This window comes from Saccopteryx leptura, chromosome 1 (assembly GCF_036850995.1).
Source record: "Saccopteryx leptura isolate mSacLep1 chromosome 1, mSacLep1_pri_phased_curated, whole genome shotgun sequence".
NCBI classification, from domain to species: Eukaryota; Metazoa; Chordata; class Mammalia; order Chiroptera; family Emballonuridae; genus Saccopteryx; species Saccopteryx leptura.
This window is the reverse complement of record NC_089503.1, coordinates 105,480,562-105,503,883: the sequence shown is the minus strand read 5'-3', so window position 1 is coordinate 105,503,883 and position 23,322 is coordinate 105,480,562. Positions and strand designations below refer to the sequence as shown.

The 23,322-nt window shown below is 41.3% G+C and overlaps 1 protein-coding gene across 7 annotated transcripts in view; it reads right to left on the bottom strand.

The window, feature by feature from the left end:
• The window catches only part of ALG9 (ALG9 alpha-1,2-mannosyltransferase), a 71,082-nt gene that overhangs the window by 30,898 nt on the left and 16,862 nt on the right, over positions 1-23,322 (bottom strand). For 5 of the 7 annotated variants that reach the window (XM_066373244.1, XM_066373234.1, XM_066373254.1 and 2 more), the window contains exons 9-13: positions 16,169-16,291; positions 11,819-11,973; positions 8,591-8,720; positions 8,007-8,154; positions 6,036-6,165 (exon numbers count right to left, since the gene is read on the bottom strand). In XM_066373244.1, coding sequence (XP_066229341.1) covers positions 6,036-6,165; positions 8,007-8,154; positions 8,591-8,720; positions 11,819-11,973; positions 16,169-16,291 — 686 coding nt within the window. The remainder of the gene's footprint in view (positions 1-6,035; positions 6,166-8,006; positions 8,155-8,590; positions 8,721-11,818; positions 11,974-16,168; positions 16,292-23,322) is intronic. The other 2 variants (XM_066373274.1, XM_066373265.1) reach the window with 1 other exon arrangement.

The window sequence follows — 23,322 nt, the reverse complement described above, 5'->3', positions numbered from 1 at the left end:
CTCTCTCTGTTCCTGTCTGTCTGTCCCTGTCTATCTCTGCCTCTGTAAAAAAAAACCAAACAACAAAAAAAACCAAACAAACAAAAAAAACTTATTAAAAAAAATAAAATAAAATAATGACCAAAATTACTTAATTTAACAGGAACCCTATCTCCCAATTTTTAGTTGAAGTTCTTGTCCTTATAGCTAGGAAACCAGAGATCAAGTCACAGCATGCTCAGTGTTGTTGGTAAAGCATACCAGAGATCTTCCTGACAGTTCCAAAGCTTCAATATCCACAGCCCCTAGTGTGGTTATTTATTTTGCTAAATAATGAAAGTAAAATATGATTATAAAAATATTTTTAAATATATATTTTAAATCACCAATGCTCTTATCACCCAAAGAAAATCACCATTAATTTGTTAGTATATGTACAAGGCTTTTTCCTCTGCAGACACAGATTTTTCCTCACAAAATCCGACAATGCTAAAGAGACTATTTGACTGTGACTATCTTAATTTGATATTTCTCAGTCTGAATCCCTGGTAACACTAACTGACTGCTATCCTTTAGGTCTAAGAGTCAGAATCAGAGAGGATAGATTCTTCCCTCACTATTATCAGCATCTTCAGTGCAGAAGCTGAGCCCACACTCCATACCCACATCATTTGCAATTCAAAAACCAAAAGACTTGATTTACTGCCTTAGAGCATAACCAAAGAGCTCATTTTTCATATCTTCATTCAGATTTAATCATTCTTTCTTAAATCAAAAGTAACAAAATTATAGGGTGACTTTAACACATGATCATGAAACAAAAAAGTGTTTCATTTCATTAGCCACAGGCTACAGATCAACCAGCTGTCAAAGCTAAAAATACTCCTCAGATTAAATTTTGTAAAATAACCAGCATTTAAGACTCATTTTGAAAGAAATGTGACTTCTTTTGGTTTCTAACAACCCACGAGAAGCTTTGGAGAAGAACAAATTAGCACTTCTAACCAAAGAAAAAAGAAATTGGTGGGAAAATTCAAATAAATTCCATATTCAACATCACATTGTTACATCTTTACCAATAAATGTATGTTAAGGGTGACAATTTAATACCACCTCAGATGTAAATAAAAATACATATTCTGGCCTGACTGCCAGGCAGTGGTGTAGTGGATAGAGCATCAGCCTGGGATGCTAAGGACCCAGGTTCGAAACCCCAAGGTCACCGGCTTGAGGGATCATAGACATGACCCTATGGTTGCTGGCTTGAAGCCCAAAGTTGCTAGCTTGAAGCCCAAGGTTGCTGGCTGGAATCCAAGGTCGTTGGCTTGAGCAAAAGGTCAGTGGCTTGGCTGGAGCCCCCCAGTCAAGGCACATATGAGAAAGCAATCAATGAACAACTAAAGTGCCACAACTATGAATTAATGCTTCTCATCTCTCTCTCTCTCTTCCTGTCTGTCTGTCCCTCTCTCTGACTCTCCGTTTCTGTCAAAAAGAAAAAAGAAAAAGAAAAAGAAAATATACTTCATTCATGTCCAGAAAAGAATCCCAGGCCCTGGCCGGTTGGCTCAGTAGTAGAGTGTCGGCCTGGCGTGCAGGCATCCCAGGTTTGATTCTCGGCCAGGGCAGACAGGAGAAGCGCCCATTCTGCTTCTCCACCCCTCCTCCTCTCCTTCCTCTCTGTCTCTCTCTTCCCCTCCCACAGCCAAGGCTCCATTGGAGCAGAGTTGGCCCTGGCTCTGAGGATGGCTCTATGGCCTCTGCCTCAGGTGCTAGAATGGCTCTGGATGCAACAGAGCAGTGCCCCAGATGGGCAGAGCATCGCCCCCTGGTGGGTATGCCAGGTGGATCCCGGTGGGGCACATGCGGGAGTCTGTCTGACTGCCTCCACGTTTCCAACTTCAGAAAAATACAAAAAAAAAAAAAAGAATCCCAGGTCTTGACTCGCAGCCCACTGTTCTTGCCACTTTGCCATTTTCTCAGCCATCAATATTCTCTTACAATATTTCAGTTTTTTGAAATAGGAACACTGGGGCCTAAGAGAAAATATTGATAGGGAAGATTTCAAGTATTTTTCTGGCTTTGCATTTCTTCTTTTTATATACTACCACTAAATTTTAAAAAGTAACCTAACTTGACCAGGTGGTGGCACAGTGGATAGAGTGTTGGACTGGGACACGGAGGACCCAGGTTCAAAACCCTGAGGTCGCTGGCTTGAGAATGGGCCCATCTGGCTTGAGTGTGGGATCACTGGCTTGAGCTCAAAGGTCACTGGCTTGAAGCCCAAGGTTGCTGGATTGAGCAAGGGATCACTCCCTCTGCCGCCCCCCCCCCCCCCCCCGTCAAGGTACATATAAGAAAGCAGTCAATGAACAACTAAGGTGCTGCAACAAAGAATTGATGTTTCTCATCTTTCTCCTTTCCTGTCTGTCCCTATCTGTTCCTCTCTCTGTCTCTGTCACACAAAAAAAAGTAGCCTAGATAGTCTTCTAGTTTTATTGACCCCCACTTAGCCTTGTTAAATATATATTTGTCTACTGAATCTTCAACTGCACAAGTAAAACTTTACTGCATGATAAAAATGTAAACTCACAGGTAAAAGTTTTTGGTCATTTAGTGGAAGTCCATGGAAATATCATTTAATTCCTAAATGCCAATACAACAGATACCAGGAAATTAATTTTAAAGAAGCATTTTGAACAGCCTTCACTTAAATTTTTAGTGAATTCCAATCTTATTCTACTGCACATATTATAGCAATTTGAATCTGCTTCTTTGATACTCAAGGCTGATAACAATTAGTAAAACTACATAGAGGGCAACTTATTTTCTCCTCCAATAAAGACTTCTAAAAAGGGTAGGGAAAGGATAAAAGAGAGAAAAAAAGAAAAGCAAGTAGACCCACATCATTTCCATTAACTGATAAACACAATGATTACTACATATAGTACCTGACATATATATAACAGCTCTAGAAGTGGAAAGCAACTTTTTAAAACACAAAAGCTCATTATGGATGCAGAGAACACTGTGGTGATTGCCCGAGGTAGGGGGAGGCGGAGGGAGGTATAGGGGGCGTAAACAGTGATGGATAAAGACTTGACGTGGGTGGTGAACACATAACATGGTATACAGAGATGTGTTGTAGAATTGAGCCTTGAAACTTGTATAATTTTGTTAACCAGTGTCATCCCAATAATTTCAATTAAAAAAATAATATTTAGCCATCAAAGAATGATTAACCCTTGCACGAAAATATATATTCAAGTGATACACCACATGGTATAAACTTGAAGTGGCTTTGGAAGTCAGAGGAGGTGTGAAAACAATACTGAGGAATCCTGAAGCCAAGCTTCTTATCCTAGGACTAGTCTTTGTCACATTACAGCCTCTCAGAGCCTAGTTTATCCATAAAATGCAGAGATCATAGATTTTATAATATCTTAAGTTCCCTTCCAAATCTATAATTCTTTCCATAGATTAGCTGGTGAAAGTAGGGATAAATAACAAGCTATAGAAAACTTTGAAAATACAGTCAAGTTTTGCTTTGTAACACTTGTTCTGAAAATGCAAATTTGTTCTAATGCCAATTGATATACTAGGGAACAATTTTAGCATAATTCAATTTTGCATTTGTTTGTCACTTTTTTTTTTTTTTAGTGAGAGGATGGGAGAGAGTGAGACAAGACTCCCACATGTGCCCTGACCAGGATCCACTCAGCAACCCCCAACTGGGGCCGATGCTCCAATCAACCCAGCTATCTTCAGCACCTGAGGCCTACACTGGTCCCAACCAAGCCACTGCTTGCGAGGGGAAGAGAGAGAGAAGGAGGAGGAGCAGCGGAGAGGGAGAGCAAGAAAAATAGATGGATGGTCGCTTCTCATGCGTGCCCTTACCAGGGATCAAACCCAGGATGTCTGCACACCAGGCCAACACTCTATCCACTGAGCAAACTGGCCAGGGCCATTATCTGTCATATTATCCATAAGAAAAACTGGACGAATCCAGAAAACTGCACCCAGCTGAACCACTCAGCATAAGAATATGCAAAGTGCACACACACAACTCAACTGTCTCCCAGCTTCTTCAGTCACTGTGTGCTATGAGCCACACGATCACAGCTGGTATAACTGTCACATGGCAGAGAACCCTTTTACTAGTTCACAAGCTGCAACCCTTCCAACACCACACCCTCAGACAAACGTGAGGTCTTTTTCAAGGTAAACTAAATGTATCTTCTAAATTCAGACCGTGATTCTAACCAAAAATCTTGGCATGTACCAGTGTAAGAAATGTCACCTGCTCAATAATGGAATGTTCAATAGTTACTTAATGCCGGCCATGAAAAAATATAAAACAAACAAAAAAAATTATTTCTGTAACATAGTTCTAACAATGCTGTAGAAACCACAGAACCTTTACAAACTCTCACTCCTAATTCTTAATAAGGTCAGAGGGAAAGGAGGTTAGTGAAATACAGGAGATCACGCATGCTTACTAGTTTCCATGCAGACTAGACACAGAAGATAGTTCCAAATCACTCAGCACTGCAGGGGAGGGTTGACTGAAACTTGTCACTCAGAGCCAAAGAGCAGAATGAAATAATGCTGCTATTTAGCATGCTCAGGAAAGATAGAAAACATAATTATTTTGCCTTTTTCTATGAACCCAGACTTAGACCCTGGACCAGAAGCAACAAACATAAAATTTGGAAAGCATGTCCTTGATGTGAGACAGTTTTGTGGCCTTTACAATCTTGATCCTGGTACCGTTTCTTAAAAACTACAGCACTATTTTTTAAATATTTATTTTATTGATTTTAGAGAGAAAGGAAGGGGAGAATGTAGAGGGAGAGAGGGAGGGAGGGAAAGAGAGAGAGAAAGGAAAGAGGAAGGGCAGAAAGAACATTGATCTGTTCCTGCCTGTGCCATGGCCGGTCAGCTCAGTGGTAGAGCATGGGCCGGGCGTGTGGAAGTCCCACGTTCAATTCCCCGTCAAGGCACACAGGAGAAGCACCCAACTTCTTCTCCACCGCTCCCCCTCTCACTTCTCTCTCTTTTCCTCTCCTGCAGCCATGGCTCAACTGAAGTGAGTTGTGCCCCTGCACTGAAGATGGCTCCATGTCATCAGCCTCAGGCACTAAGAGCTTGGTTGCTAAGCAATGGAGTAATGCCCCAAATGGGCAAAGTATTGCCCCCTACTGGGCTTGCCTGGTGGATTCTAGTCAGGGCACAAGCGGGAGTCTATCTCTGCCTCCCCTCCTCTCATGGGAAAAAAAACAACAAAAAGAAACCACGTTGCTCATTGCTCTTTTAATTCACCAGAACCATGAGCAGGTGCTAATGCATGAAAATGAATGCAATTTCAGCCAATGGCAGGGAAAGAAGAGCTGCTGTTTACAGAAAGAATAATTTTTTGTATCGTCAGTTTTAGTGCATGTGTACACACTATATATAAACTAGGTAACTCCTCTGAATGAGAATGCTTTCTTCTTCAATACATTTGGTTTTGATGATAATGCAAAGAAAAAAAAAAACAAAGAAAAGAAAGAAGGGCCTGACCAGGTGGTGGCACAGTGGATAGAGCATCAGACTGGGACACAGAGGACTCAGGTTTGAAACCCTGAGATCATCAGCTTGAGTGCAGATTCATCTGCTTGAGCAAGGTTCACCAGCTTGAGCCCAAGGTTGCTGGCTTGAGCAAGGGGTCACTCGGTCTGCTGGAGCCTCCTCGTCAAGGCACATATGAGAAAGCAATCAATGAACAACTAAGGTACCACAACAAAGAACTGATGCTTCTCATCTCTCTCCCTTCCTGTCTGTCCCTATTTGTCCCTCTCTCCATCTCTGTCACAAAAAAAAGAAAAGAAAAAGAAGGAAAGAAGATAATTTAAAATAAAGTGATACTGTTCATTCTTTCTCAACAAAAGTTGTTATATCCCTCACTCTAAAGAAATCAGTTTCTGAGGAATTCCTATTTTATCTACATTCTAATACATATGCGAACAGATTTTAGGGGTGAACTCTTCAAAGTAATAGAAGGAGAATGCTGCCCTTACGTATCTGGACGGCTCCTCTCGGTTCTGGTCGTTCATGTCAGTAGGAACAATCTGGGTGGCCAGTGGTCCCTCTGCAAAAGGCTTTGGTAACTGACCCCTGAACTCTGATGGAATGAACTGAAGTTGCCAGCTGTCAGAAACACAAACAAGGAGAAAGAGAAAAACACAGGGGTTCACATTGCTAAATGCACTTGAAATACACAAGCCAAAATAAATCATGTGAAAATATTTCATTTCAGTTGGAGAAAAAATATTTCTACTAAAACCTGGACCAGGAGCACAGACGCAAAAGTCACAATTCAGTCCAAAGCCATTAAGAAATTTTAAACTAGAGATCTCTCAACCCATTTCACCAACTCTCAGCAGCAAGGACTTTGTAACCAAATGTCATACCATCAGACAACTAGAAAAGCATCAAAATTTATTGTCGTTTATCAAGAACAAGACAAATTCATCAGGTTTATAGAGAGAAGAGTGAAGTTTAGGAAGACACTATGGGAGGACTTTGTTCCTAAGGAATCCTTAAAAGTATCTTTAGTTATGAAAGTTTTTTTTTTTTTAATTTTTTTTAAATTTATTTATTCATTTTAGAGAGGAGAGAGAAAGGGAGAGAGAGACAGAGAGAGAAGGTGGGGAGGAGCTGGAAGCATCAACTCCCATATGTGCCTTGACCAGGCAAGCCCAGTGTTTCGAACTGGTGACCTCAGCATTTCCAGGTCGACGCTTTATCCACTGTGCCACCACAGGTCAGATGAAAGTATTTCAGATGGAATAGGGAAAGGTAAAACTAACACTTAAAAAACAAGTCTTAATTTAATCACTAGTGGCTGATACAGGATCTTTATCAAGCACAAGATACCACCACCAGCTATCCTATTGAAGCCAGTCCCCAAATTAAGCAATGTGGATCATCTTAACCTGACTTCCCTTTTTCCAAAAATAAAAACAAGTCTTCTCTGTCTGAATTAAGCAAATGCAAGGAACTCCAGAATCAAGGCTATCATACCCAACAATAGACAACTTAAAGCAGGGATCCCCAAACTACGGCCCACGGGCTGCATGTGGCCCTCTGGGGCCATTAATCCGGCACCCGCCGCACTTCCGGAAGGGGCACCTCTTTCATTGGTGGTCAGTGAGAGGAGCATAGTTCCCGTTGAAATACTGGTCAGATTGTTGATTTAAATTTACTTGTTCTTTATTTTAAATATTGTATTTGTTCCCATTTTGTTTTTTTACTTTAAAATAAGATATGTGCAGTGTGCATAGCGATTTGTTCATAGTTTTTTTTATAGTCCGGCCCTCCAACGGTCTGAGGGACAGTGAACTGGCCCCGTGTAAAAAGTTTGGGGATCCCTGCCTTAAAGGGAAGTGGTACAGAGGTCTTAGCCACAACTGCCCCTTGTGTCCATACGCTGGTGGTAAACTTCTACTGATGCTGGATGACAAACATTTCTTCTCTAAAAACACTCTTCTTGCTAATGTTTCTAGACCACTTTTAGAAGTGAACTGCCTGACCTGTGGTGGCGCAGTGGATAAAGTGTTGACCTGGAATGCTGAGGTCACTGGTTCAAAACGCTGGGTTTGCCCAGTCAAGGCACATATGAGAAGCAAGTGCTACAAGTTGATGCTTCCCGCCCCCCCACTTCTCTCTTTCTCTCTCTAAAGTCAATAAATAAAATAGAAGTGAATTAATATCAAATCATTAAAGAAATTTAAATATGAATCATCAGGAAGAGCCAGGAGCAGGAGCCCAGGGCCCAAAGTGATTCAGGATTTCCAGACCTGGACGGTTAGGGCAGGGCAGAGTAGATAACTAGACACTGAGCACAGGCAAAGGGTGCAGAGCGCAGAGCCCGCAACTTTCTGAGACAGTAACTAAAAAACCCGTAATGAAAAAAAAATAAAGACAACTGTCATAGAATTGCTATTTTACTCCCTGACTTAGCACTCTGGAATTAAAGGAAGACTTACTTCTCAGGGAGAAGGAAGCTGCTAGGAAACCGATACCACTCTTTCCCTACACAGACCCTGACAGGCCGGCCTTCTGGGACAGTGTGGATGGCTGGGTCTGTGGAAATGCGGAAAAACTCGGGATACAAATCAAGGGGCGCATGATACCCTGGAAGGGAGAAAGGTGTGTAAAAGCCAAAGTGAGTAATTATTTACTCATGAGATTCTGACATTTAATTATAATGCATGTTAGTTAATGTCCCACCTATAATCTTTGTGAAATTAAAGATAAGAAAAAAATGTAATCACAAGAATTGAGCCCCCAAATCTTCCTTAATTCATCCTTTAAGGAAAGATCATCCTTTAAAAGAAAAAAAGTCAACAATAGAGAAAAAAAATTATAGTTAAACACACTGAAAGGAATTTCCAATCTTCTCTTCAACCCTAAAATACAGATGTTACATCCCAGTCTCACATTAAGTCACAGGTTCTCTCTACAGCAAAGTCCTCTCCCAGCCCAGGCTGAACTGTATTAAACACGCATTAAGCAAACCCCGAGTAAAGCGCCTCAGGAGTACAGGCTGAGACACTGTCAGTACACCTACCTCTGAACAGTGCTATAGAGCGTGAAAAGGATAAGAGGCCAAACAGGAAGAGCGTTCCTAACGCCAGCCAATTTGAGGTCACAGTATAATGCTCCAGGCGGTATCGCTGAAATACGAAGTGATAACATTTCTAGAAAGAAAGAAAACTGTATTGAAATATATATATCTATATACAGCTGTATCTTGCAGAACATACATAATCAGAAGACATCATAGTAAAACAAAGAGGGGAAAGGTGGCAAAAGAGGTTCTATCAAGATCTGAGTTTCTGCAAACACTTAGTGAGATAGTCAAATTCTAAGATTAAAGCAAACTTCATCCCAAGAATAAAATCTCAGTAGCTTCATGGAAAAATTATTTGGCTATTTCTCCAGTGCTTAAAATGCTAATAATTTATTATCTTTTTAATTTAAACAAAATGTTTCTTGGTAGTATTTTTTTTGATATATGAAGTATGAATCTATTTTGATATAATGAGTATTAATCTTTACTTTCCTTGCTAAATTTTCATCATCAACAAAATAGCTCATGACCAAACAAGAAGAAAAAAATAATTTCTCTCACTGAACATGAAAAAAATGCTTTTATTTATATTAAACTACTTTACAACCTAGATGAGTATCATTATGTATTTATTCATGCATGAAGTCTACAGTCTTTGAGTAGCACCCCTTAGATTTCTTTCCTTCCTCCCTCCCCTCCTAGACTAGAACTACTTTTGGAAAGCAATTTGGCAATATGTAACAAGTGCCATAATATGACTGAAATCCTTCCATATTTTGGGGAATCTGTCCTAAGGAAACAATCCAAATACCAAAAGGAAGATATTTATCCCAGCATTATTGATAATACTGATATAAGTGAGCAACTTAAACTCTAACAAATTACATCTAATCATTATATAGAATCAATTCAATGTCACGTATTATAGATTACATAACAATGTTGTATACTATATCCAATTCAGAACATTATACTGCTATTAAAATAACGAGTGTAGATATGGCAACATGGAGAATGCTATGATATAATTATATTAAAAGGGATATAATGTATATGAACGCTTAGATTACAAGTACAATATACTTTGATATGTGATAGGCAAAAAAATGTTAGAAGGTGTTCTGGTTGGGGTAATAGGACTAATTTAAAGTCGTAAAAGAAAAATTACCTGTGGCCCTGGCCAGTGGCTCAGTGACAGAGCATCAGTCCAGTGTGTGGACATCCCGGGTTGGATCCCTGGTCAGGACATACAAGAAAAGCAACCATCTACCTCCCCTGCCTTCTCTCTCTCTTCTCCTCTCGCAGCCAGTGGCTCGATTAGTTGGAGCATTGGTCCTGGGCACTGAGGATAGCTCAGTTGATTTCAGCATCAGCCCAAGATGGAGATTGCGGGTGGATCCCAGTTGGGGCACCAGTGGAAGTCTGTCTCACTATCACTCCTGTCACTTAAAAAATGTTCTAGCCTGACCAGGCGGTGGCACAGTGGATAGAGCGTCGGACTGGGATGCCGAAGACCCAGGTTCGAGACTCCGAGGTCCCCAGCTTGAGCGCAGGCTCATCTGGTTTGAGCAAGGCTCACCAGCTTGAACCCAAGGTCGCTGGCTCCAGCAAGGGGTTACTCAGTCTGCTGAAGGCCCGCGGTCAAGGCACATATGAGAAAGCAATCAATGAACAACTAAGGTGTTGCAATGCACAACGAAAAACTAATGATTGATGCTTCTCATCTCTCTCCGTTCCTGTCTGTCTGTCCCTGTCTATCCCTCTCTCTGACTCTCTCTCTCTCTGTCTCTGTAAAAAAAAAAAAAAAAAAAAAAATGTTCTAAAATTAACTGTGCTGATGGTTACACAAATATGTGGGCATATTTAAAACCACTGAATTCTACACTTTAAATGGGTAAACTGTATGATTTGTGAATTCTATCTCCATAAATCTGTATAGGAGAAAACCTATTACCCTAATTATTCTTTCCTCCCACTTGCAAATGGTAGCAGAGGTCAAAAAAGAGTCTGGCCCTGGCCGGTTGGCTCAGCGGTGGAGCGTTGGCCTGGCGTGCGGGAGTCCCGGGTTCAATTCCCGGCCAGGGCACATAGGAGAGGCGCCCATTTGCTTCTCCACCCCCCCCCCTCCTTCCTCTCTGTCTCTCTCTTCCCCTCCTGCAGCCAAGGCTCCATTGGGGCAGGGATGGCTCCTTGGCCTCTGCCCCAGGCGCTAGAGTGGCTCTGGTCGTGGCAGAGCGACACCACAGAGGGGCAGAGCATCGCCCCCTGGTGGGCAGAGCATCGCCCCTGGTGGGTGTGCCGGGTGGATCCCGGTAGGGCGCATGCGGGAGTCTGTCTGCCTGTCTCTCCCCGTTTCCAGCTTCAGGAAAAAAAAAATACAAAAAAAAAACAAAAAAAAGAGTCTGGAGGCTTCTGAGGCCATAAATACAGATTTTTTAAATATTTATTTATTTATTTATTTATTTATTACAGAGACAGAGAGTGAGTCAGAGAGAGGGATAGACAGGGATGGAGAGAGATGAGAAGCATCAATCATTAGTTTTTCATTGCGCATTGCAACACCTTAGTTCATTGATTGCTTTCTCATACGTGCCTTGACCGTGGGCCTTCAGTAAACCGAGTAACCCCTTGCTAGAGCCAGCGACCTTGGGTCCAAGCTTGTGAGCTTTTGCTCAAATCAGTGAGCCCACGCTCAAGCTGGTGACCTCGGGGTCTCGAACCTGGGTCCTCTGCATCACAGTCCGACGCTCTATCCACTGCGCCACCGCCTGGTCAGGCTCAAGATAAATTTTAACAAGGATTTGACCTGACAGGGCTTAAGCCAGGATTACAAAGTGTCCCATGTTGCTAACAACCTGATGTTATCCCAAACAGTCGAGCAAGTTTTATTCTGATCTCACTGTTGAGGAGTAGAGATTCCAGTAGCTCTGCTGGGTACCATTATCTGTGGTCGGCCCATACAATGACTTAAAAATACTTAAATTCTTGTTGGCAAAAGTGACAGATAACACCCAAAGTAACACTGCAAATATGTGATCAGTGAAAAAGAGTATGATCCACAGCTAAGCAATCACTACATAAAGCTATAATAATATGGTCTGTATCAAGTCTAATGTATGGATAAAACATCTTAGATAGAAGCACTCTGTAATTTGCCTTTAAGTGTTAGGAACAATTCAAAAAGGGGAACAGAATGAAGCAGATACACATTTCCCTGAAACTCACCTGAAGTGCAGAAAGGGCCATTGCGCCACAGAGACACACAAGTGGATAGACGGGGAAAAGAAATCTCTCTTCTTTGTGAGGCTGGATGAAGAAAATTATAAACCAAACATACATTGGAGCCAAGGTAAGCCAATATGGGTGACCTAAGTTCTGAACTGTAAGACACAGAAAAATATTCACCATATTATAACAAAATAACGCACCGAGTTTCAATGTTCTCTCGATCTCAAACGTGAAAACATGTCCTACAGCACCCCATAAAAAGTTATAATTCTTGTATTCACACTCTCTCTGACATAATAAAGGAGTCACATACAAAGAAGTCTCCCAAGAGATCCAACATCTAATGGGAGGTACAATACTAGATTTAGTAGGACAAATGAAAATCAGGTGAATGGGTAATAGAGCTTAATTTCTACAATTGAATAAGAAAAAAACCCCTTTTCTCTCTAATGAGTCTTGCCACTAACACTAAAGGTTCCTGGGATTAACCAAAAGCATAACATAAATTCATTTCTTGGGTGTTAATTCCTGTGTTCTGTTTGATACATTAATCTTCTTACTTATACACCAGTCTGTTTAAACAGCTCAAGATCAAAGGAAATAAAGAGAGCAGGATTCTCAAACCCATCACTGGTTTTATCAAACCACAAATGACTAAGAGTTTGTTTAAAAGCAAATATAAAAACATTCATAAAGGAAGTGTGCTGATCAAGTTTTCTTTTTCTGCAAATACCCATCCACTCTGAATCCCAAAACTGGAACAAAATGTACTCAAAGCATGTGAAGGAATTAAAGGAATTTAGTGAACACTAAGACCACGCAGTTCCTGGAGAGTCCCTGTTGTTGGGTACATGAACAGGAATTGAGAAGCCTGCAACCCACAGTGGAGGCGTCCTCTACTATGCTTTTATTTTATTTTATTTTATCTTATTTTTATTTTTTATTTTTTTGGTATTTTTCTGAAGTTGGAAATGGGGAGGCAGTCAGACAGACTCCCGCATGTGCCGGACCGGGATCCACCTGGCATGCCCACCAGGGAGCGATGCTCTGCCCATCTGGGGCGTTGCTCTGTTGCAACCAGAGCCATTCTAGTGCCTGAGGCAGAGGCCACAGGCCATCCTCAGCGCCCGCGCCAACTTTGCTTCAATGGAGCCTTTGCTGCTGGAGGGGAAGAGAGAGACAGAGAGGAAGGAGGGGGGGGTGGAGAAGCAGATGGGCACTTCTCCTGTGTGCCCTGGCCAGGAATCGAACCCAGGACTCCTGCACACCAGGCCGATGCTCTACCACTGAGCCAACTGGCCAGGGCCAAGTTATCTGTGTTTTTGAAGAAACTCTTTAGGGATAAAAATTTTTGATTGAACTGCAACAAAAACCTGTCTTTTAAATTTTCCACTCTAAGATTTTATCATAAGATTTCAGGCTATAATTTAGAATTTAGGCCTGACCTGTGGTGGCGCAGTGGATAAAGTGTCGACCTGGAAATGCTGAGGTCGCCGGTTCAAAACCCTGGGCTTGCCTGGTCAAGGCACATATGGGAGTTGATGCTTCCAGCTCCTCCCCCCCTTCTCTCTCTCTGTCTCTCTCTCTCTCACTCTGTCTCTCCCTCTCCTCTCTAAAATGAATAAATAAAAAAAAATAAAATAAAAAAAATGAAATAGAATTTATCCCTTCCTAGGAAATATTCTAGGTTAGAATTTTCTTAATTTAAAGAAAATAAATCTATCTTTTACAAGCAAATAATCTTTCTCTCTTTTGTATCTCAGAGGCTAACAAATATACTTTAAACACATGGTCTAAAATTTTGAAATGTCCTTCACATAATATCCAAAATCATAACCATAGTCATACTACATATGGGGTAAATGGTAATTTCTTTTCTACTTTTTTTATATTTTTCTCTGCTTTTTCTTTTAAGACAATATTGTTTAGGTCCTGGCCAGGTGACTCAGTGGATAAAGCAGCAACCTGACGTGCCAGCAGTGACAGGTTCAATCCCCCCCCCCCCCCCCCCCCCCCCCCCCCGTCAGGGCACGGATGAGAAGCAACCAGAGTGCACAACTAAGTGTAATAATGAGTTGATGTTCTCTCTCTCTCTCTTCCCCTTTCTCTCTTTCTCTCTCAAACCAATGGGGGAAAAAAGTACTATTCTTTTTTTTCTTTTTTTTTTCTGTATTTTTCTGAAGCCGGAAACGGGGAGAGACAGACAGACTCCCGCATGCGCCCGACCGGGATCCACCCGGCACGCCCACCAGGGGGCGACGCTCTACCCACCAGGGGGTGATGCTCTGCCCCTCTGGGGCGTCGCTCTGTTGCCACCAGAGTCACTCTAGCACCTGGGGCAGAGGCCGAGGAGCCATTCCCAGCGCCCGGGCCATCTTAGCTCCAGTGGAGCCTCCGCTGAGGGAGGGGAAGAGAGAGACAGAGAGGAAGGAGAGGGGGAGGGGTGGAGAAGCAAATGGGCGCTTCTCCTGTGTGCCCTGGCCGGGAATCGAACCCGGGACGTCTGCACGCCAGGCCGACGCTCTACCACTGAGCCAACCGGCCAGGGCCTACTATTCTTATTTTAAAACTGTATACACACACACACAAATAAATAAATAAAACAAAAAACAGAAAGCACTCATTTTCTTACTAGGTGGACATGTGTATACATTATACATTTTTAAGCCAAAATTGGATTCATACTTTAGAAAACAGTTTAATATACTGTTCTTATACTTATAAGCATTTCCAAATTTTCCACAAGCATAAATATTTTTATAGTCAGGGAAAAAAAAGTTACTTTTCAAAAAAAGAAAAAGTAATCCTTAAGAAATGCAAGGAATGGAGGAATAAGTTATCACCTCACTGGAACAAACAGTGAACCCAAACGTGGGACACTGCAAGACACATGACCCAGTTTCCTTAGACATTTTCAAGAGAAAAAGATGAGGGGGAAACCTCTGAAAAAGCTTAAGAAACATAACACTAAATTTTCAGTATATGACCATTGTTTAGACCCTGCTTTAAAAAACTAACTGTAAAGAACTATTTTTCAGACAATGTAGAAAATATGAGTATTAACTTGATATTAGATAATACTAAGAAATGACTTAATTTTGTTAGAACAATGGCAAATTATGTTAAAAGTCCTGACACAAAACAGAAGTGACTCTGAAAGCTGCTCCCATGTCCTATTCTCATAACACAGTGAGCTCTTCATAAACCATCCACAGTAGAAAAGCAGAACAAGGGGTAGAATGGCGGAATCAGTCACATGGTATCCAAATCAGATTAAAAAGTCTGAAATAAAATCTCTTTCCAAATCTCAGGAATTTCTACTCAAATCTATCTCCCATGAAAGAAGCTATGGGCACGAGAAGGCCAGCGCCATGACAACATTGGCCGTGAGACACAGAAGCAGAGCAAGCAAAGATGGCAAACCCCTCACAGTGGCATAGACAAGCGCAAGGAACAGAGAGAGACATCATGCTGCATGGGAGTCCAAGCCTCTCACACTCAGTAGTAAACTTGGGGGAATCCCCACATGGCTTAGTTTTCAGATTTGAGGTGGAAGTAATTTCCTAGAGAACGTTCACCTCTAGCATTGATTATCTGAAGCAATCTACATGTTAACATAGACTTTTTTTTTTTTTTTTGACAAAGAGAGTCAGAGAGAGGGACAGATAGGGGTGACAGGAAGAGAGAGAGAGAAACATCAAGTCTTCATTGAGGCACCTTAGTTGTTCACTGACTGCTTTCTTATATGTACCTTGACCAGGGGACTACAGCAGAGCAAATGACCCCTTGCTCAAGCCAGTGACCTTGGGCTCAAGCCAGCAACCTTGGGGTCATGTCTATGATCCCATGCTTAAGCCAGTGACCAACTTCATGCTCAAGCTGGTGAGCCCACGCTCAAGCCGATGAACCCGCACTCAAGCCTGCGACCTTGGGGCCTCTAACCTGGGTCCTCCGCGTCCCAGTCCGATGCTCTATCCACTGCGTCACTGCCTAGTCAGGTTTAACATACACTTCTTTAAAAAACATAGACTCAATCAAATAGGCTTATCTGCTGATATTTTATAAGTGTTTTTGCCTCCCTGGTGGTTCCATAAATTATACTGACTTCCTCATTTTAAGGGATGGATACATATAAAACTCCTCCCTATCAGTTTAACTTGCAAGTATTAATAATTAATAGAATCTTTACAGTGGTCTAAATAATCTACACATACAGAGTAGTCAGTAAGCCGACCATCTCCATAGGAAGAAAACGGAGGGTAAATAATCAGACTCCTTTTCACTTCTTGATATACATTGTTACTTGCTCTTTCCTCCCAAAACACCTACCATCCCTATGCAACTCACCATGAAATCTCTGTAGTAAGTATTCCATAAGAGACGTCAGCGGTAAGACCAGAAGAGCCAAAGCGAAGACAACATTAAAATTCAGAAATCCATTAATTAAATAGAAATGCCAGGGCTCTGTACCTGAGGGAGACAAGGAGATAATAAATACGGCATTAGTGGACGCCTTTAGTACCTATCGCAGGGTTTGACTTGTAATGTTAGAGAGAGGCCAAAAGCCCACTCTTCCCATGCTCAGCCATACATAGGAAGCACAGAGTACAATGGGAAGAGAACAGGATTGGTCATGACTTAGACAGAAATCAAGTTTCAAATATTTAGCTGTGTTTTCTATACTGACCACTCTAGTTTGAATAGCCTTGCCCAAATTGGACTAATTCTTTTTTAGAACAACCAAATGATTTAAATAGGTTAGTGGTGATATTGTGATTTATAAAAAGAAATATGTATTTGGTTTTCATCCCCATTCCCAGTACAAAAATCCTAAAGCCCTTGGAATGTCCTAATAAGAGAGATAAAGTGTCTTTTGTTACATATATGTATATTCAAGTGAGAGGAGGGGAGATAGAGACAGACTCCCACATGCGTCCCGACCAGGATCCACCCCGCAACCCTGTCTGGGGCCAATGATCGAGTCAACCGAGCTATCCTCAGCACCTGGGGCTGACGCTCAATGTGAGAAGGGAAGAGGAAGAGAAAGGGGAAAAGGAGGAAAGAGAAGCAGATGGTTGCTTCTCCTGTGTGCCCTGACCATCCACATGCTGGGCTAACTGTCTATCCACTGAGCAACTGTCCAGGGCCTTTTGTTATGTTTATTAGGAGACTTTAGGAAAGTCTCTTGATAACCTAAGGTTGGGGATTAGCTGCCAGAGAAACCAATCTTGTGATTAGAAGGTCAGAATTTACAGCTGTACCCCCTGAATTATGACCTCAGGGGCAGGAAGAGGGGCTGGCAGTAGAGTTCAATCACCAATGGCCAATAATTTAATCAGTGAAACCTATGTAATGATCCCTCCATAAAAATCCAAAAGGACAGGTTTCCAGGTTGATGAACACATGGAAGTGTGAGGAAAGCAGGGAGCGTAGGGCTCCAAGCCCCTCCCACATACCTTGCCCTATGCGTTTCTCTGATCTGGCTCTTCACCTGTACCCTTTATAATAAGCTGGCAGACCTAAGTACATTTCTCTGAGTTCTGTGAGCTGCACTAGCAAATTGAACCAAGAAGGGGTGTTGGAACTTCCAATCTGTAGCTGGTGGGTCAGAAGCACGGTGACAACCTGGCCTTCCCATTGGCATCTGAAGGGGGAGCAGTCTTATAAAATCTAGCTATTTGGGCCTGACCAGACGGTGGCGCAGTGGATAGAGCATCGGACTGGGATGCTGAGGACCCAGGTTCGAGACCCCGAGGTTGCCAACTTGAGCGCAGGCTCATCTGGTTTGAGCAAAAAGCTCACCAGCTTGGACCCAAAGTCTCTGGCTCAAGCAAGGGGTTACTCGGTCGCTGAAGGCCTGCAGTCAAGGCACATATGAGAAAGCAATCAATGAACAACTAAGATGTCGCAATGTGCAACGAAAAACTAATGATTGATGCTTCTCATCTCTCAGTTCCTGTCTGTCTGTCCCTGTCTATCCCTCATTCTGACTGTCTCTGTAAAAAAATAATAAAAATTAAAAAAAAAATCTAGCTATTTGGGATTTTCCCATTTCCTTAATTACCTGTTCATCCCATTTTCAGTCTAAAATCTTTCCTCTTGATATGCTCAACCACTATTTTATAGTAATGTATACAGAGGACCTCGTGTTGGTAAATAGCAAACCTGTTTTTCTTAGGAAAACAATACACAGAGACCCAGACCCTGCTCAGAAGTTTTGAAGATTCAGAATGAAACAAAATGGCTAAAAACACAAGCCTCACATTAATTCTTTAACTCAAAATCCTTAACCCCCAATAATAAGAAACAGCACCCTGCACAGTTGGCAGGCTCTTCATCTGCTCTTCCCCTGTGTGAGGACTTCAATTAGGCAGCGAATGACACACACGGGTTTAATCACGGTGTTGTGACAGCCGCCTTGCACCACAGCTATTTCCTGCAATCAGCATTGCTTAAAACTGTAATCAGAGGCAGAGGAACAGTCAGAAAAGCCTGGCATTTCTGCAGCTTGCACAGCAAAATAAGATTAGAAACCAAACAAATCCGTAATGCTAGAAACACTTAGAGGAGGAATAAGAGGGAGGGGACACCCTAAAGAAGGACTCAAGTTCACCTGTGTGTCAACTTTTGGGGAAGCTCACTCCTTCCTGTCTACCTAAATACAATGATCAACACTACTCAGGAACAAGATCCTGACCTTGGCTAAGTTCACTAGAGACATTTACATCTTGTATTCTTTACAAATAGCCTTTTGAGTTCAAAAAAAAAATTGGATGGTTTCATTTTCAAAACAGAAATATGTCTTCTCTGGTTTTTAATTAATATTTAACAACACATTTCCTAAACTGAGTTCTTTAAGAGGACTCCAGAGAGTTAATTTTGGCATAATCCTCTCCGGACTGCCAGTGTGGAGGCAGTGCCCTCAACCTTGGCCTGCCTTTCCCTTAACAAATTCGGGGAATCTGAGCTTGAGAGAAAAAAGAAGTGACCAGAAAGGAACGGGGTCATCATGACATCATCTATTACAGACACTAAGCATCAATAGAAAAAAGCCTCTTTCTCTTTGATTCTTGCAAATACATACTGTTTTTCAGGTAAGCTTTTAGTTTCCAGAAAATATTTGTGTCTACCACAACTTACTATCCCCTCCTGTAGGGCTGTCTTTTTACCTAGGTATACTGAACCCTGGGCTGTAGAACCAAAAGTATTGTCGGTAAACTCTATTTTTATGTGTTCAAGTGCTCACAGACCCAAGTGAGCTAGGCTGTGACTATTTCATAATAGACTTACTTCCCCGAAGGATGGGGCAAAAACTAGGGGATAAGCCAAGAGTGGGAAAGGTTCAAGAGACAACAGTATTAAAAACAAAGGCCAAGGGAACAAAAATTGTAAATTCTGTTAGCCAGCATCCTCCCGTACTTGATGAGACATTTGCCTTAAAAGAGAAAAGGATAAAAACTTTTATCTCCAGGAAGCTACTCAACACTGCTGCTCAGGAAATGTCAGGGCTAAACTATGCAGAGAAAACGACATCAGGATGACATGCTAAGCATTTAACCGATACAAAAGGTAAGGTGAAAGAAAGCTGGAAGTGGGGTTCGCAAGGAGGGACTCACCAACGTCTTTCTACACAGAAAGTCAATTCCTTTCATTCAAATAAGCTTTGAGACTGGCTAAAGGAAGGCATGTTCACTGTTCCATAGCTTGAATGAAGAACTACTATACAGGCTTATTATTTCACAGAACTGTAGGTAGTATATTATAGTGAATCATCCTTATAAATGTCAAATTTGTACCTCAAGAGGGAAAGCCACCAGCGTTCAACAAAGCAGGAAGGTTCTAGATGAGTTCTGGCTGGCAGTCAACTCCAAGTAGGCCTCTCCAGACTCCACTGGGGCTTACTCCTCTGCCACAGCAAAACAGAAACCTGTGGGCCTTTCAACAGAAGGCACTCGCTTCTCCCTTCTAAAATCCCTTGTCCAAGGGATCTGACAGATGTTGAAAAACACATACACAGGCAGGGGTTGTATCCTCAGCGGCAGGATGGCACCATTGAGCAGACCCATTATTCTGAGGGAAGAGCACTTCTTTCCCGTCCCCCAGGCCTTCCCTATGCTTGGGCGCTCACCAGAGAGAGCACCCTTTTTCACTTGCCACACAAAAATGCTCACCAGCCTCAACATCTTATAACTCGAAATGTTACAAGTCTAAGAGGCAAATTCAGGGCCAAGACCACTCCCTTTTTTGCAACACTAAATTTCACCTCTTGATCTTTGACCCCACACAGATGTCTACCTATGATAACTTTGCAATTATACGTCTATACTACTGTAAGTTTCCTAAATGCCAAGTATTCTTCACTTTGTCCAAACATTCTCTTGGACAAGGGCCTGACACAGCGCTCCCTGGTGAAGGAGAGCCTGCTGGTACACGCCAGTCTGCCTCCATGCCAAACTGCACCAGCCCATTCTACAGATGGACTTTATCTTCCACTATTCCCAACTCTGTTTTTTGCAACCTTATTCTCCTGTAAAATCTCAATAGCCAAACTCTAGGTTTTACTAAGGCTATTTTCAGTGGAAAGAACACAGGCTTTGGAGTCAGACAGCCCTGGGCTCTCAGCCCATTTCTACCATTCATTGAATTATGTTGCAAGTCCCTCATCAACTCTACCTCAGTTTCCTCATCTAGGAATAAGGACAAATAATGTCCATCTCACTGAACTTTTTGTAAGGAGAAGACAGCATATATAAAATTTCTGGTAATTAGTAGGCATTCAATAAACAGAAGCAACTAATGCTGTGAAAACTTTATTTCTTTCCCCTGGCTTCAAAAACAGACATGCTTAGGTTGGGAATGTATCATTCATGTATGTTATCTAGCCAAGAAAGCGTAAGAAGTTCCCTTAGAAAACCAGGAACCACAGAGATAGTAAATATTTATATTATTACAATCGCAATGGAGAGACTAAAATGATATTGCTCGTGCCTATGTAATTTCTAACTAAAATTCAGCTAATGCTGTAAAAGTACTTTAAGTTTTTTAAAAAAACTCAATAGTCAGTCTTTTTGTCTCAGTAGTCCCTACACTTGACATTCTATTTGCCTGAAATGTACCTTGCTAATGTCTACTTACCAAACCTCTACTTTTCCTTCATGGCTCAGCTCAAGGACGACCAGCTCTGAGAAGTTGCCCTGAGAAAGACTTGCTCCTATGATTCCTGACTATCTCTGCTCTGTAGCACATAACGCACTCACCTGTAATTATCTATTCTTGTGTTTGCAGCATTAAACAGCAAATTCTATGAGGACACGTGATATCAAAATCAAATTATTTAATATCTCTTTAACTCAAATCCTTTCATACATTCACTCAAGAAGTATTGAAAGGTTTTATAGGGATGTAAGAAAAAACTACCAGCATTTTGAATTTTCAGATAAGAAATGGTGTGCCTACCACAGTTAATGAAGAAATCAGAGGAGACTCTTTCAAAATGCCAAATAGTGCCAACATGTAAGTAAAGTAAAAATGCTGGAGTTTCTGTGATAAAAGACAGGTTGTCTCACTGTCTAACAACTAACTGTACAGTATCAAAACATCTATCGAAAAATAAGTCTTTAATATTTACTGAATGGATTCACCAATTATAACAAAAGTAGCTGACAATCAATCATAAAATACTCTTGGGTTTAAAAGTACTTATATCTTTACTGTTCTTATTTGGTATCAAGAAAATTCCAACCTAGTACACCACAACAGATCTAACCAAAATAGTTCTAGGACATTACAGCAATCATACACTACCGTAATCTGATGGATGCTCTAGAATTTGTTCATTCCTTCATTCATGACAAATTCACTGAAGACCTAGAACACACAAAGACTGCCTGCTCCTAAGATGGAATAAGTATTGCCTCTATATGCCTGCTAAAGCAAAAAAGGAGTTCATGCTCTTTAAAAGAATGAAAGTCAACTCCCTCCCCTTCAATTGTCAAATTGAAAGACAAGGCAAAAGCACAAAAAAATTCAACCATCAAGGAACCTCTAGATCAAATATATAGTCACAGATGAAACTGGAGTTTGGGTAATGAGCATGCAATAAAGTATACAGATATTAAATATCATGTTGTACACTTGAAATTTACATACTAAACAATACCACCTAAACAAAAATAAATAAAGAAACAACCCCTCCTTTGAGTTGACTATAGCACTGCCTCAGTCCTACTGACAGCCAGTATGACAATTCCCACTGTCCCAAAAAAGCCCTTTCAACCACTGGGAGAGTGATCAGTTCCTGTATATCCAAAATAGCAAAATCTGAACTGAAGCAGTCCCAGGTTCAGCAAAGAAGGCAAACAGAGCCCCAAGGATTCTTCCCAGTAAAAACTGGCCAAAATGAAGAGCAGATACCAACCTTCAGGGAAAGACTGCTCTGCTGGGTCCACAAAACCTACCCCAGGGCTCCTTGACCCTCTCACTGTTAAAGCAGGAATATAAACTTAAATCAAAATTTATTCTTTCTCTACTCTCACTACCAACCTGCTTATTTCCAGATTTATAAACTTCATCAATCTAAAGGACTACAAAAAATACAGAACATTTATATACTTGAACAAAAGTTTTACAAATAAGCAGTCAGACCATCAGTATGAATACCCATTTAAAAGGTGGAGAAGCTAATTTTTCAAAATTAAACTCAAATTAACACAATTTATTTTCCTGCACATAATAGATATCATGCTTCTAGGTTCCATGTAAATTAATTTCTAATGTGCATCTGGGTCTAAGAGAAGTCTCCCTTTTCTTGCAGAATCAAATAAAATTTTACAAGTAATCTAACACAAGAAGCAATTAAAAACATGCACCCTCCCTAGCTAAAGTGAGACATCTAGAGGCAAAAACTTAAAACTGTGGTTTTCTCTCACATCCTTGGGGATCTTGGAACCACAAAGCAGCCTTTTATAATTCCTTCACTTAGCAATTATTCTTTAACTACGCAGTTTGGAAAATCAATTCACTGAACAAAACACTGCCTCACTATCTCCCCTCCTCTCACCTAACCAAAAATAAAAATTGAGAATAACAAATAGCAAGACCAACTGAAAGCTAAATCTAAATATCACATTAATCAAAGAGAAATATTTAGTGGCAACATATCATCATTGTGCTATAGTCAAATAATACTTATTTTTAAACAAGAATATTACCAGCAAAAAAAGAAAAAGCCATATTTAAAAGATAGGCAATTAATTTAAAATTTCAAAGCCCAGGCAAATTAAGTATTTCCTAATGTCACCGTAGATAGGCAGCAGCAGGAAGTCTTCCCCATTGACCAAGATGCAGAGAGGGAGGTTTTTACACCAAGCATGCCAAAATCTAGCAAGATAATTGGACAGGGAACAAAAGCCCACCCCTCTCCATACCTATAAGGGCCGTGGGATGGACCAGGGAGGAAAGCTGGGAGTCCACCATTCTCCCAGTCTCCGTACCTGAATAAA